At 36.2% G+C, this 16,132-nt stretch overlaps 1 protein-coding gene across 3 annotated transcripts in view; it reads left to right on the top strand.

The window, feature by feature from the left end:
- Positions 1 to 16,132, top strand: part of Unc79 (unc-79 homolog, NALCN channel complex subunit) — a 216,084-nt gene that overhangs the window by 76,627 nt on the left and 123,325 nt on the right. For all 3 annotated transcript variants that reach the window (XM_071606555.1, XM_027931618.3, XM_071606553.1), the window contains exons 12-16: positions 3,106 to 3,296; positions 3,879 to 4,002; positions 5,975 to 6,115; positions 8,646 to 8,867; positions 11,067 to 11,294. In XM_071606555.1, the coding sequence (XP_071462656.1) occupies positions 3,106 to 3,296; positions 3,879 to 4,002; positions 5,975 to 6,115; positions 8,646 to 8,867; positions 11,067 to 11,294 (906 nt within the window). The remainder of the gene's footprint in view (positions 1 to 3,105; positions 3,297 to 3,878; positions 4,003 to 5,974; positions 6,116 to 8,645; positions 8,868 to 11,066; positions 11,295 to 16,132) is intronic.

The following is a 16,132-nucleotide window of genomic DNA, read 5'->3' as shown; positions in this document are numbered from 1 at the left end:
TCTTTGTCTAAAGTGGTGCGTTTGCCCCCAGTGTTGGGCATTGAACCCAGGGCTTTGTGTATACTAGGCAAGTAATGTAGAGCTCCCCTGAGCTATGGCCCCAGCCCCTGAAGTTGGATCTTTTATTCCTCACTTGGGGAATTCCAAGTTACTGCTCTCTTCCCCCATTGGTTTCAAGGTAACATAAGAATTGGTGATGTCTGAACTATTTTACCTCCTTTTTTCTTTTATTTATTTTTATTAATTTTTGTAATTTGTTTTAATTAGTTATACATGACAGTAGAATGCATTTATGCACTTTGATATATCAATCATAGATGGGATATAATTTCTAATTTTTCTGAGTATACATGTTATAGAAATGCTGTTACAGACTACAGTTACCAAATACAAAGTATCAAACCTTCTATTGGTCCCACAATTTCCTTTCTGCTAGGTAGCTTGCTTGCTAGGTAGCTGGCTGGCTGTGGTCTTTGTGGAGGAGGACTAGTCCTGTGCAGGTGTAGAGGTCATCTCACTTTCAGCTTATTCTCAGGAATGTCCTTTCAGCCACATAGGTCCTTGTGTTGCCAGGCACCTCTTCTGGCTGCTTAGTGTCACTGCTAGCTGTACAGTGTTCGTATATAGTCCATCACCCCAGTTCTACTAACCAGGCTGGTGCATATTGCCATAGGATCCTCTGGTTATAGTTCATGATATCATTTCTTTAAAAACAAAACAAAACAACTGTTCTTCCAGAGACATCTGACTTAAAAAATTGGGTCCCCAACTGTTCAGTACTCCTCAATAATAAAGTTGTTAACTGGTGTTCTTTCCATCTTTATAGGAGTCAGGTGTTATCCTTATTCAGCCTCTCTTGCCCAGGGTCCACTGTGAATTACAGACCATCTAGTACTTGGTCCTGTTGTTGACATCCCACTGAGCCACAAAAACGAGATTGATTATGTAGGCCTTGTTACAGAGTTGGACACAAATATCTCTGGGGTTGTTAGCATTATACTACAGCTGATGGGACCATTTGTATAGATTTCTGTCATCGTGTTCTTCCCAGAGAGGGATCCGCCGTCACTCACTTTTCAGAAGGCACAGCTCTGAATGGCATGGAACTCTCATTTTAGTGCATATTCCAACTGGCTAACCATATCTAACTGCTGGCCCTTGGCCTAGTAATTCTTGCAGGTGTCATTGGGAATGCCTTACTGGTGGACATACTCCCAAACCAGTAGCCTGTGAACTCCCTTACATGCTGTTGCTCCAGAACAGGGTGGAGGGTCCTGTGCCCTTCCTCTTGATGTTGGTCAGATCTGCCCTGGCACTGGGGCTGGTGTGTTCCAACAGGAGCTTCAGTACTAGGGGATGTTCCTGGTGACACTGTCATAGTTGACATCATCCACACTGTGCCAATCAAACTCCTGGTGACACTGTCATAGTTGACATCATCCACACTGTGCCAATCAAACTCTTGGGCAAATCCATTAGGGACAAGCACTCATGAGTCCAGGGGTACATCCTGTACCCCAGTGGCACAGCTGATTGCCCAACAAGGGCCAGTAGCGGGTCTGGCCTGGAGGTTGGCAGAGGCAAGACTGTGCAGTGCCTGCTGCCTGCAGGAGCAGCAGCAGCAGCAGCCACAGCTGCACCTGCCTGGATGATGCCTTCCTGCTGGCTCCTGCCCTAGATCCTAAATCTTGTGCTGGCTTCCCATACCTGTGCTGGCCTTGGGCCAGCAAGCACCAAGCCAGCCCTCATGCTCCCATGTCCTGACCTTACCCCTTAAAAATCTTTTTGATCGTGACAGTTTTTCCAAATAAAATGATCTATAATCTGGCCATTGACAATTTAGGATCTCCAAAGGCATTCTAAAATTTGATTCAAAACCAAGTCTTTACATGGCTTAACCATGAGTTACAATGCAAAGGAACCTCCATAACAATACATTCCAGGTTCTCAACATTACCAATGTCAGCTCTTTGAAGTCTATCTGTAATTAACAGCAACAATAAAAATCCCAGAAATAAATTCATTTTCTGAAAATAGCTAATCATCTGGGATTTTGATCAGCATGACACCAGATAGATATTTGAGTTTTAAAATAGAATTGGTTAATTTTTTAAATAATCTAGAATTCTAGATATAATCATTAAACATTTAAAATTGGAGTCATTGGGCAGGGGTTATGTAACTCAGAGGTAGAGTGCATTCTTAGTTTGTGCTAGGTCATGGGTTCAATTTGCACAGCCTAAAAACAAACAAATAAAACAAAAAACCAAAAACACACAGAAAAAAATTGGATTCATTTAAAATAAGATGATTTCCTATAAACCTTATCTTCCATGGTAAAGACTCGGGAACTGTCAATGGTTAACCCTTTGTTACTTTTATAAGAGAAATATAGTATCTTTAACATCAGAGTTAAAACAACTTATATTTGTAAATTTATGATTAAATTTTTTTCCTCCTCTAGGAAGTTGATGTACTATCTTGATCATTACAAAATGCATCTTTTTATTCACAAATTCAACCAGCCTCAAAACATTCTTAGGAAAAATTTGTGGCAGAATTTGCAGCTTAGAGAAAAACAGAACTCTACTGAAAACCATAACCTGAAAAAATGAGGAATTACAAAAAATAAAATACTGCAAGATAATTTTTAGAAGAATAAGGACTATGTTTTCTGGAAAAAAAATCTATAATATGAAGTGTGTTGTAGTAGAAAACCGTATTTCTCTGAAGCAAGGTGTAACTGCACATGCTATAAGGAATTTATCAAGCTTTAGAGATAACAATGCTCCATAGTATTTTCAATGATGTTAGGAATAAATCTTTCTAATTGTCATTGTGATTTGGAAAGTACAAAGTAGAATAGTTCAAATTCAACCTGTGATCAATATTTGACCTATTTGTAACTATGTTTTCCTTTACTACTAATGGATCCTAATGTTCAGTTGTAGATTCTTACAGATCTCACTGAATATTCTTGGCCAAGAACTCCGATGTTATAGGCTCTGGCCTTTCTGTGTACCCATTTCCTTTAGGAAGTTCTTGAGTATGATTGTAACAGGAGTGTTTTGTTCTTTTCCCCTGTGGTTGTGAAAACCCCACCAGGTTGGTGGATACTGGGATAAGTCGTGTAGCACAGTCACTCAGCTGAAGGAAGGTCTCAACCGGATCCTTTGCCTGATCCCCTACAATGTGATCAGCCAATCAGTGTGGGAGTGTATTATGCCAGAATGGCTGGAAGCCATCAGAACAGAAGTCCCAGATAATCAGTTAAAGGAATTCAGGGAAGTATTAAGGTGGGTAAGTAGTTTAATGAAGTCACCGCAATTATATTGATATCTAACATTTATCAAGCATGTACTGTGTGCTAGGTACTCTACTAAGCATTTTGTGTAATCTCCCTTTTTAACAATTCTATGAGAATTGGGAAGCCACAAATAAAATAGCTACTATTAATTGAATCAAAATGATTTGAAATTGTTCAGAAAAGATCTTGTTCTTGAGGAATAATAAATATACATCACATTGTTTGCTTATTTTCAAATATGATTTGAAATTGACTGTGTTGGAAAAGTACAAAGATAAAATATTTTTAGAGGCTAGGATGCAGCTCTAATTCCTTAGAAATGTAATTCCTTCTGTTAAACCTAATATGCATATGGGCATTAATGTGATTCCATGTGAATTATTTATATGTATTTCTATGATGTAAACAATTCTCTTACAGTGAAACAAGTTATACTAATAATAGGTCAGAGCACAAACTCATCTAAAAGGTTTGGCTCTCCAAATAGGGTATAGTGAGAAATACTTTGGTGGTATCAGTTTACCCTCATGTGTGCCCATTGGTCATTTACTTTTGTTGCTCTGCTTTTCAGCAAAATGTTTGACATTGAGCTCTGTCCTCTGCCTTTTTCATTGGAAGAGATGTTTGGATTTATTAGCTGTCGGTTTACAGGCTACCCCTCCTCTGTGCAGGAACAAGCTTTATTATGGCTTCATGTAAGTGAATGATACTTATGATTGTTTGGGGTAATAGTTCTTATCCTAGAAGCTAAGTTCTTAGCCTTGTTAGAGGGGTGGGAGGTTTTGCAGGGTCATAAGTTCATGTGTTCATTGAGGATTATTGTAGACTAATATCTCCTAGTCATAAATAAATGATTAAATTTCAAATATATGTAGCTCTAGTTATGGTTATCAAATATAAATTTATGCAATAGTGTTACTGAATTCATAGAGATTTTTGGTCCTTATATTACTTGCTGTCTGGGATTCTGAAAAACTTTTAGTATTAAACAGGTCCTTTATTTGGAAGGGTGAGGACTACTGATTAAGGGAGGGAGTGTCTCGTCTGCTTCCTCAACCGGGAATGACTCTCTTTTCTGCCTCTCCTGTGAACTCCAACCTCTCCTGTAAAGCCCAGCTCGGAGGGGTCTCCTCTGATGTTTCCCGCTGCTCTACACCCCCATTTGTCCATCGAGCGCTTTTCTTTCCCCACAGCTTCTCTGTGTGAAATCTGTTCTTTCTTAGAGTTAGTTTTTGTTTCTTCTCCTGCTTACACACTCCTTGGGTTCAGGGACTGGGTTTTATTTTTTTGAATTTACAACTCTCTTCATCCTTTCCTCTCATGCTTTGCATTTAATGAATATTTAATAAAAAATTATTAAATCGAGTTGAATATCTGATGTAAAGTTTTGGGCAGTTTCAGAAAATAAGGCCAAATTTATTGTTTAGAGTAACTATGGTTATAGTTACTTTTTTACAATTTTCTTTTGCTGTGCTGGGGATTGAATCCAGGGCCTCATGCATTCCAGCATATTCTGTCCCACTGAGCTACGTCTCTAGCCTCAGATGCATTTCTGTGTCACACAAAGATGAACTCTTATACACCTTTATCCTATGTGCCTTTCAAGTTGCAAAAAAGGCCTTTCTGGATTCTAAACTAAGGAACAATATTTTTTAGAATTAACAAAGAGTAAAGGGAGCATTTGAAAAAAAAAAGTCACCTTGGGATTCAGAATTTAACTTATTTTATCTCCACATAGATTTCAGTAAGATCATTTTTATTTTAGGAAAGCCAGTTTTTCCTATACAGGGCTAAATGTTGCCTCAGTATTCTGTGACACACCCCTTAAGCTGCAAACCTCTGTCCCCACCAGAGTTAGGTCAGATACAGTCCACAGGTTCTATGGATTTGGCTCTAATATGGCCTTACTGTGAAGGCAGTGTGCTGTAGTTGAAGGTTTCAAACTCCTGGTCTCACCTTTTGGGGAGGGGACTGGACAATACAGTGGTTGGAATTGAATCATATACGCATTAATTGGAAAGTTTTTCAGAGCACTTGCGTGCCAGGCACTGTAAGGTAGCTCTTCCCCCATACTTCCTTTCTGTAAGCAGATCATGGTGTGAGGGATAGTAACAGATAATTAAACGCAGCAAAAGTGGTAATTACTATAATAAACATATGTATAAAGCTCTAAGAAGCAGAGACTAGGGTTATTTCTTTTCTGTCTGAAGAAAGCAGGTATAGATTTCCAGGAAATTCTTTTCAAATAAGATGACTTGATTTTGGCCCAGAAAGACATAAGCTTGTACCAGACAGCAAGATTGGATGGGGTTATCAGGTGAGAGTGCAGAGGAACTCAAGGAAGATACGACCAGATTCTGTTGTCCAGGAGAAAGATGTGAGCGAAAGCAATAGCACTGGGTATAAGGAGGTGGGATAGCATCAAGAGAAACTTGATGATTTCTGTTGAAAGAACATGGTGACTTATTGGATATCAGGGTAGGGAAAACTCAGTTTAAAGACACCCTCGATTTTCTTGGTGCAAAAATTTGAGGATGGCTGTAGAATATGAGTAAGTTTGAATGTCCTCATGCTTAATAGTTTGATTTAGGGAAAAAATTATCAAAAGTAGCTTTCGGAGTTTTAAATTTGACATGTTTGGGGGGAATATGTCCTTTTTTTCTCCAGGTATTATCGGAGTTAGATATCATGGTTCCACTTCAACTCTTAATAAGCATGTTTTCTGATGGAGTTAATTCTGTCAAAGAACTGGCAAATCAAAGAAAATCAAGAGTCAGTGAACTGGCAGGGAACCTTGCAGCTCGAAGGGTAATTATTACCTGATTGTTCTTGTCTGTCTTAAGATTTAAAAAATCCTTGTCAGTTTTATCAAGCTTGAAAGTAGCATCATAAGAAATCTCTCTGAAGATACTTTTTAAAATCACATCTCATTTCAGTAATTTTAAAAGTACATTAAATAAAAAACATTTATCTGAGATAGTTTTGGTATAGTCTATAATCAATAAGTTATTGAGTTTTTTATTTTTCTTTGGGAAAAATTAATTTTTGCTCTCTCTCACTACTGATAAAAGGAAAAGACAAAACAAACAAACAAACAAAAAAAACATAGCTTTTTTGATGCCCCCTCTACCCCACCTCTCCTGATAAATGAGAGTTCATTCCAGCTACTGGGCAAATCAGTGCTTCACACACATTGTGAGGAGTTTGGATGGTTTTTTGTCTTTTGCTTTTTGTCATTGTGTTTTGGGAAAACGAAATCAGTTGGTGGTGACTGTAGATAGTGCTGTCAGTATGAACTAACTGAGCTCGTTTTATTGACCTCTTTACATCTCTGTGGATGAGAAAAGTGTTCAAAAACTGTTAGAAATTCTTGATACTGTTTCTGTGGGTAATCTGATGTGGTTTCTGCTGGCCATGTGCAGTTTCTGAGAGGCCGACTCTCCCTGGAGGGTGGGCAAGGACTTCCCAACCCTCCTGTCAGACCTCTCCATGGAACCCGCCTGTTTTAGTCAGCTTTTTGCTGCTGTGACCAAAAGACCTGACAAGAACAATTTTAAGAGGAGGAAAAGTTTACTTTGGGGCTCGTGGTTTCAGAGGTCTCAGTTCATAACCTCCGACTCCATTCCTCTGGGCTGGAGGTGAGGAAAACACCATGGTAGAAGGGTGGTGAGAAGGAAAGTGGCCCAGGACTGGACACCAGGCATCAGAAAACCATTCTGCTCTCCAGAGACAAATATATACCCCAAAGGCATGTCCCCAATCCCCCCCCTCCAGCCATATCCTGCCTGCCTACAGTTATCCCCCAGTTAATCCCTATCAGGATCAATGCACTGACTCTAGGTTAAGGCTCTCGTGACCAATCATTTCACCTCTAAAATTTTTTGCATTGTCTCACACATGAGCTTTTGGGAGACATCTCATATCTAAACCATAACACTGTCCCCATGCCAACTGATGTCTAGGGAATAAGAAACCTAACATGATGATAGGATCATGGTTTGTATTCATTACTCAAAAATAAATCACTTCTTTTTCATTGGCCTGTTAGGAACAAGCTGCCAACCACCTAATTTTATTTCTTTCTTCTATAACCTTTAAAATGGTATTACTTTGTGTGGTACTTTATTCTGTGCAAAGTATTCACAATGAACAATATCACAGAATTGTGTGAAGCAGTCAGGGAAGAACTCATTATCCTCACTTTACAGCTACTTAACTTGATACTTGGTAAGTGAAGTGATTCATAAATAACACTGTAAATATCCAGGTATTCCAATTCTTAATGGGGTGCTCTTCCTCTTTGCCTTAAAAATAGTGGCTGTGGAGCTTTCGGGTTCCTAGAAAGATCTTTATGAGAGAAAATATGATTTGAAAATAAAAGTGATACACAGTTATGGCAGTCTGGGCTCTGATACAGAATTTATTCCAGATGGTTAAAATGAAGAGGCTTTAATGGAAATTCTGTCTGTAGAGTTATGGAAAAGGTTATAGCAGCAATAAGAGTTGATGAAGCACCCAGAATCTAGTGATAGTCTGGTAGGAAGCCTCTATTCCCCTAGGGCTGAAAGAACAAGGAAGAAAGTTCCTGGCGCCAACTGAGAGCCGACACTAGAAGGAAGGGCTGCTGGAGAAGCTGCGGAGTGATGCGACACTTCCCAGGTGCAGCTCCAAAGCCAGGAAGTGGGTGGGGAGAAACACTCCTGCCTCCTGCCCTACCAGCTGCAGGTGCTCTCTGGTGCCTTCATCCACTGAACCCACCTGGAGGCCAAGCAGCAAAGGAGCAGGGTATACTTAGTGCAAAACACCCATGGCATGAAGGTGGGCAGAGAAGGGCAGTGAGGGCTGGAGGTGAGGCTTGGGGGATATATAAGCAGAGTTATATTATTATTTTCTTGTGATAGTTAATCATTATAATCTCCAGAGGCCATTCTTCTTTAGTCATATTAATCTGAGATTCTGTGCTTATTTTTCTAAAAATTATCTTGCATTATTTTACTTTTTTTTCAATTCCTCATTTTTTCAGGTTATGGTTTTTAAACTAGATTCAGATAATATAGTTTAATTGGAACTGTTTGATGGGATGAAAAATATGACAAATGCCTTCATTTTCCAGTGTTGATGTTTCATTCTTTGACAATTAGTCTGAAAACTTGGATGGTTCTTTCATTTTAATGTGTTGAGAGGATTAGTTGTATTTGGAGGTACTAATGTCATTGGGTAATGTCAAAGGAAATCTGTGTGACAGCTGGAAATGCCTTCTGTAGAGTCCCTAATTATTTTATGCAGCCATTTGAGCTTCTGTGAATTCATTTATGTGTGTTGCCTTTCTTTCTCGTAGGTGAGTGTTGCCTCTGATCCTGGGCGACGAGTTCAGCACAGTATGCTGAGTCCGTTTCATAGTCCTTTCCAGAGTCCATTTCGGAGTCCTATGCGTAGTCCATTCCGTAGCCCTTTCAAGAATTTTGGACACCCAGGAGGAAGGACTATTGACTTTGATTGTGAAGATGATGAAATGAATCTAAACTGTTTCATCCTCATGTTTGATCTTCTCCTGAAACAGGTAGCTGAAGCATGAGCTTCCCTTAGTTCAAAGGTGAAGAAGGAGGAAAAACATTGTATAGTGATTCTTTCCATGTGTTGGGCATCTTCACACTTACTGAAGTGATTTGAAAATAAAAGTGATACACACTGGCATCACTCAGGTCATTTTACATATTGCTTTGGAAATTTCTTAAATAGCCTGAAAACTACTTGTGCAGATATCTGCAATGATACTGACATGTGAGAATGGATTTGAATTTTAGAAGATTATGGCTTCATTAGAATTGATTCTGTTGAATAAATTGGATGAACAAACTGGACAAAACTATTTTTGTGAAACAGTGAGGTACAACTCCATAGTGATGGGACTAATTTTAATATATCTTATGGGTTGATTTTCAAAGATAATTTTTAAAAAATAAATTAAAAAGACTTTTATTCTTAAATAATTTTAGATTTGCTGACAAGTTGCAAGGATAGTATAAAGAACTCCTGAGCACTCTTGTCTCAAATTCTTCAGATGTTAACATTTAGCACATGTACTTCTTTCTCTCTCTCTTTCTCTGTATGCATATAAATGAATTTTCTTAAGGAATCATGTGAGAGTAAATTGAAAACATGGTATCTTTATCCCCAAGTACTCCAGAGTGGTTTCTAAAAAATAAGGATATTATCTAACATAATCACAGTACAGTTATCAAATCAGGAAATATTTTATCTATCTTACAGAAATTACTAATTTAAAATTGATATAATAAAAGTATCATTTTTATATCATAAGGAAAAAAACACTGTTTTTTATCTAGGAACAATCTAGGGTCACTCATAGCAACAACTGGTGCTGGTTTCTTGGTCTTCTTTAATTCAGGACAGTCCCTCAGTTTTTGTTTATTGTGCATGTCTTTGACAGTTTTCAAGAATATAGTTTGGTTGTTTTGTTGAATGTGTTTCACTTTGAGTTTGTCTGACATTTCCTTATGACTTAATTTGGCTCATACGTTTTTGGCAGGAAGAACCAAAGATGTGATGTTCTGTCCTTTGTAGTGCATCATGTCAGGAGGCACAGATATAATACTGACCCCTTACTAGTAATAACTTTGATCACTTGGTTTACAGTATGATTTCTGCCAATTTTCTCTATTGAGTCATTACAAATCAGCCCTGGGTATGTAGGATTTCCATATCAGCAGATGTAACCAACCAAGTATTAAAAAATATTTTGAAAACAATGCATTTATAGTGAACATGTACAGACTTATTTTTTGTTATTATTCTCTAAATATAGTATAACAACTATTTATATAACATTTACATCATGTTAGGTATTGTAAGTAATCTAGAGATGGTTTGACATAAATGGGAGAATACATGTACATTACATGCAAATATTGTACCATTTTTATATAAAGCTGTGGAAATTCATATATGTGGGTAGGTTCTGGAACCAATCCCCTGTAGATACCAGGGACACCTGTATTTTCCCTTTTGTAAATAGCAAGTAACTTGTAGGGAAACACTTTCAGATGATGAGATTTCCTTTTTTTTTTTTAATGAGACTTTTTAGCACTGACATTCATTTCATGCCTGCATCAATTTTTACTATGATGGCTGCCAAATGATATTTTTTATTTTATTCGGTAAGTTATAATCTTTAACTATGATTATTTATTTTATTGCTCATATTGGCCAGTGGGAGTCTGTTAAAGCTGGCTCTGTGTTCTCCTGACATGTTCATATCATTCTTTGAACATTTCCTTAATTTCTGCCATGACAAGATATTCCAGGTTCATCTTATATTTTCCTTGCCCCAGCCCTGGAATTGGCCATTTCTCCAAGGATCCCTGATTCCTATCCACTAAGTGGATAGCAGTAATTAGAAACCAAGATCTGGAAAGTAGATGAGGAATAGCATTTTTTTTTAAAGTGTATAAAATATCACAAAGTGATGCATTTTAAAACAACTCTGTTAAATGTTACATGTGATTTTTAAAATAATTCTCATTATTTTGTCTTGTGTTTATATTTTTTCTAGAAGACTCTTTGGAAACAAATATCGATCTATGATATTGAACCTATATTGTCATTAAATAATTTAATGTTGGTGTCAGTAGTGAAAATTATCTCCATCTAGTATATCAATGAAATGTTGGATAAAAATACCAAATTCCTTCTTCTTCTTTCTTTTTTTTGGGGGGATCCTTTTCCCAATGTCTTTCAGATGGAGTTACAAGATGATGGAATCACAATGGGTTTAGAGCACAGCTTGTCAAAGGACATTATTTCTATTATAAACAATGTCTTCCAGGCCCCCTGGGGGGGCTCCCACACCTGCCAGAAGGAGGAAAAAGCAATCGAGTGCAACTTATGTCAGTCTAGCATCCTCTGTTATCAGCTTGCTTGTGAACTCCTAGAAAGACTGGCTCCCAAAGAAGAGAGCAGGCTGGTGGTAAGTAGTGGAAGAAGCGAGATGACTTGTGTACAGTAGTAATGAAGATGGCGGCAGTGGTGTAAAGTGGTGTAATGGGGTCTTCCTCCAGGGTTATCTTATACTCTGTGCTGGGTTATATGTGAGACTGTACCAAAAGAAAGTTTTCCTATTACTTTCACTAACACAAGTTCCTGGAAAAAGACTAGAGATGCAGCCATATTATATGGAATTCTATTAGGTGGCTTGAGTTAGGGTTGTAGAACTCCATTCATGCATTTTCCATAAACATAAAGCATTACTGGTATTTTAAAAGAACTTGTATCACAAAGGTTTAAGATTTTTTTTTAGTTGCAAATGACAGTATATTTTGACATATTATACAATCATGGAGTCCATCTATTCTAATTAGGATTCCAGTGTTGTGGTTGTACATGGTGTGGGGTGTGGAGATTTACTCTGGTATTTACTGAATTTCTGTTCTTTCCCTCCCCACTGGTGTTGTGTGTTAGTATCCTTATATCAGTGAGGACATTTGGGTTTTGGGATTGGCTTATTTCGCTTGGCATAATAGTCTCCAGATCCATCCATTTACTAGCAAATGTCATAAAGTCATTCTTATTTATGGCTGAGTAATATTCCATTGTGTATACATTCCACAATTTCTTTATCCATTCATTTGTTGAAGTTTGGTTCCATAGCTTATCTATTGTGAACCAAACTGTAATAAGCATTGATGTGGATATGTCACTGTAGTATGATGATTTTAAGTCCTTTGGGTGTTAACTGAGGAGTGGGATAGCTGGGTCAAATGGTGGTTCCATTCCAAGTTTTTGAGAAATATCCATACCGCTTTCCAGAGTGGCTGTACCAATTTGCAGTTCCATCAGCAATGTATGGGTGTATCCTTTCCCAGACAGCCTTGCCACCATTTATTGTTACTTGTATTCTCAATATTTACCATTCCGATTGGAGTGAGATGAAATCTCAGTGTAGTTTTAATTTGCATTTCTCTAATTGCTAGAGATGTTGAACATTTTTTTTATATATTTATTGGCCATTCATATTTCTTTTTCTGTAAAGTGCCTGTCAGTTCCTTTGTCCATTTATTGATTGGATTATTTGTTTTTGTGGTGTGAAGATTTTTGAGTTCTTTATGTATCCTGGAGATTAATACTGTGAGGTGCAGGTGGCAAGGATTTTCTTCCATTCTGTAGGCTCTCTCTTCATGCTCTTGATGGTTTCCTTTGCTGTGAAGAAGTTTTTTAGTTTGATACAGTCCCATTTATTGATGCTTGATTTTACTTCTTGTGCTCCAGGAGTCTTATTGAGAAAGGTGATTCCTAAGCTGACATGATGGAATGCTGGGCCTACATTTTCTTCTAGTATGTGCAACATTTCTTTTCTAAAGCCTAGGTCTTTGATCCACTTTGAGTTAATTTTGAGTTGAGTTTTGTGCAGGATATGAGATTAGGGTTACAATTTACTCTATTACTCTATAGATTTTCAGATTTAATCTATATTCTATATAGATTTTCAGTTTTCCCAGCACCATTTGTTGAAGAGGCTGTCTTCTTCAATGTATATTTATGGAGCTTTTGTCTAGTATCAGATAACAGTATTTAAGTGGGTTTGTCTCTGTATCTTCTATTCTGTTCCATTGGTCATCATGTCTGTTTTGGTGCCAATACCATGCTGTTTTTGTTACTATATCTCTATTAGCTATTGTGAATTGAACTGTAATAAGCATTGATGTTGATGTATATCTCTGTAGTATAATTTAAAGTCTAGTGTTATGATGCCTCTGGATTCACTTTTATCACTAAGGATTGCTTTGGCCGTTCTAGGGCTTTTATCTTTCCAGATGTCCATGATTGCTTTTTCTATTTCTATGAACAGCATCATTGGAATTTTAACAGGAATTGCATTAAATCTGCATAGTGCAAATAGGAATAGTTTGGGTTCTTCTTTTCCTATTCATATCCCTTTACTTATTTTGCCTAATTTCTCTGCTTAGAGTTTCTTAACTATGTTAAGTAGAAGTAGTGAAAGAAAGCATCCCTATTTTGTTCCAGTTTTTAGAGGGAATGCTTTCAGTTTTTCTCTATTTAGAATAATGTTGGTCTTGGGTTTGTCATATATAGCTTTTACCATGTTGAGATATGTTCCTACTATTTGTAATTTTTCTAGTGTTTTAAATGTGAATAGATGTTATACTTTGTCAAATGTATTTTCTGCATCTATTGAGATAATCATGTGATTATTGTCTTTAAGTCTATTGATGTGGTGAATCATATTTATTGATTTCTGTATTTTGACCCAACCTTACATCCCTGGGATGAAACCTGCTTGATCATGGTGCACTCTCTTTTTAATATATTTTTGTGTGAAGTTTTCCATTATTTTATTAACAATTTTTGCTTTTGATGGTGTCTTTAATTTCATTACTTGAAATTGATCTGTTTAAATCTTCTATGTCCTCCTTGTTTAATTTAGGTAGGTCATGTCTTAGAAATTTGTTGATGTCTTTAAGATTATCTAATTTATTGAAGTATAAATTTTCAAAATAGTTTCTGATTATCCTCTGGTTTTTAGTAATGTCTGTGGTGATATTTCCTTTTTATCATGAATTATAATAATTTGGGTTTTTTTCCCCTCTTTCTTTTGGTTAGCTTGGTTAAGGGTTTATCAAATTTGTTAATTTTTTCAAAGAACCAACTTTTTGTTGACTTTTTTTAACTTTTACAGTTTCAGTTTCATTGATTTCAGCTCTGATTGTAATCATTTCCTGTCTTCTACTGATTTTGGTGTTGATTCATTCTTTTTTAGGGCCTTGAGATATAATGTAGATTATTTATTTGGTGTCTTTCTATTCTTAGAACAAATAAGTTCAATGCTATGAATTTTCCTCTTAGAACCACCTTCATAGTGTCCCAGAGATTTTGATATGTTACATCATTATTCTCATTTACTTCTAAGTATTTTTTATTTCTTCTGCTATCCTTTGTCATTCAATAGTGTATTATTTAGTCTCCTGGTATTATTTTTTATTTTATCATTGATTTTTAATTTCATTCCATTATGATCTGATAGGATGCATGGTATTTTCTCTATTTTTAAAATTTCATTCCATTGTGATCTGTTAGGATGCATGGTATTATTTCTATTTTTTTATTTGTTAAAAGAGTTGCTTTGTTGACTAAGATATGGTTTATTTTAGAGAAGGATCCTTTGCTGCTGAGAAGAAAGTGTATTCAGTCATTGATGGATGAAATAGTCTATACATGTCTGTTAGATCTAAATTATTAATTATATTTTTTAGTTTTACAACTTCTTTATTTAGTTTTTGTTTGGACAATCCATCCAGTGATGAGATAGGCATGTTAAAGTCACCCAGTATTATTGTGTTGTAGTCTGTTTGATTCTTCATATTGAGAAGGCATGTTGATATGTGTATTGTATCTTCATATTGAAATGCATAGATGTTTAGGGCATAGATATTTATTGTTATTTCTTGTTTTATAATTCCCTTAAGTAGTCTGAAATAACCTTCTTTGTCTCCTATGATTAACCTTGACTTGAAGTCCACTTTATCTAATATGAGGATAGAAATCCCTGCTTGTTTACGAGATCCATGTGAATGATATGTTTTTTTCCAATCCTTTCACATTCAGTCTGTGGGTGTCTTTGCCTATGAGGTGAGTCTGTTGAGACAGCATATTGTTGGGTCTTGTTTTGTAATCTAGTCTGCCACTCTGTGTCTTCTGATTGATGACTTTAGGCCATTTACATTTAATGTTATTAGAGAGATGATTTTTAGTCCCTGTCATTTTTATTTATTTCTGATTTTTAGTTTGTATTAGTTTCTCCTTTGATTGACTGTTCTTCTAGTGTAGTTCCTCCCTCTGCTGTTTTTGAATTTTATTTTTAATTTCTTCTTCATGAAATATTTTATTGAGTATGTTTTATAGTATAGGCTTTCTAGTTGTGAATTCTTTTAACTTTTGTTTATCATGGAAGGTTTTTATTTCATCTTCAATTTGAATGTTAATTTTGCTGGGTATAATAATTTTGGTTGGCATCCATTTTCTTTCAGAACTTGTTTATATTATTCCAAGATGTCCTAGCTTTTAGGGTCTCGGTTGAGAAGTCAGCTGAAGTCTGGAATGACTTATGTCTAGATATGACCTATGGTTTTTCTCTAATAGTCTTTAAAATTCTATCTTATTCTCTATGTTAGACACTTTCATAATAATGTGCCTTGATGTGGATCTATTGCAGTTTTATATATTTGAAGTCATGCAAGCCAACTGTATTTCATTTCTCATTTCATTCTTAAGGTTTGGGACGTTTTCTGATGATATTTCATTTAAAAGAGTGTGCATTCCTTTAATTTGTTATTTCAGAGCCTTCATCTATCCCAATGAATCTTAAATTTGTCCTTTTCATGTTATCCCATATTTCTTGGAAGTTCTTTTAACATCTTTTCTCCATGGTAAACTATATTTTCAAGATTATATATTTTGTTTTCATTGCCTAAAACTCTATCCTCCAAGTGGTCTAGTCTGTTGGTGATGCTTTCCACTGAATTTTTAATTTGGTTTATTGATTTCTTCAGCTTGAGGATTTCCATTTGGTTCTTTTTTAGAAACTATCACTTTATTGAAGTGATCTTTCACTTTATTTTCTTTCCAGTTTCACTTCTTACATCATCTTTTACTTTACAAATCAGTTTAACTATGAACTTTTAAAATTCCTCCTCTGACATTTTCTCCACTGTGATGTCAATGGATTCTGTTATTGAGGTATTTTTATTTGTTTAGGATGGTTTGTTCCCTTGCTTTTTCATATTGTTTGTG

The sequence above is a fragment of the Marmota flaviventris genome, chromosome 2 (genome assembly GCF_047511675.1).
Source record: "Marmota flaviventris isolate mMarFla1 chromosome 2, mMarFla1.hap1, whole genome shotgun sequence".
Taxonomy (NCBI): domain Eukaryota; kingdom Metazoa; phylum Chordata; class Mammalia; order Rodentia; family Sciuridae; genus Marmota; species Marmota flaviventris.
The sequence above is the reverse complement of the archived record's forward strand: the minus strand, read 5'-3'. Positions and strand labels throughout refer to the sequence as shown.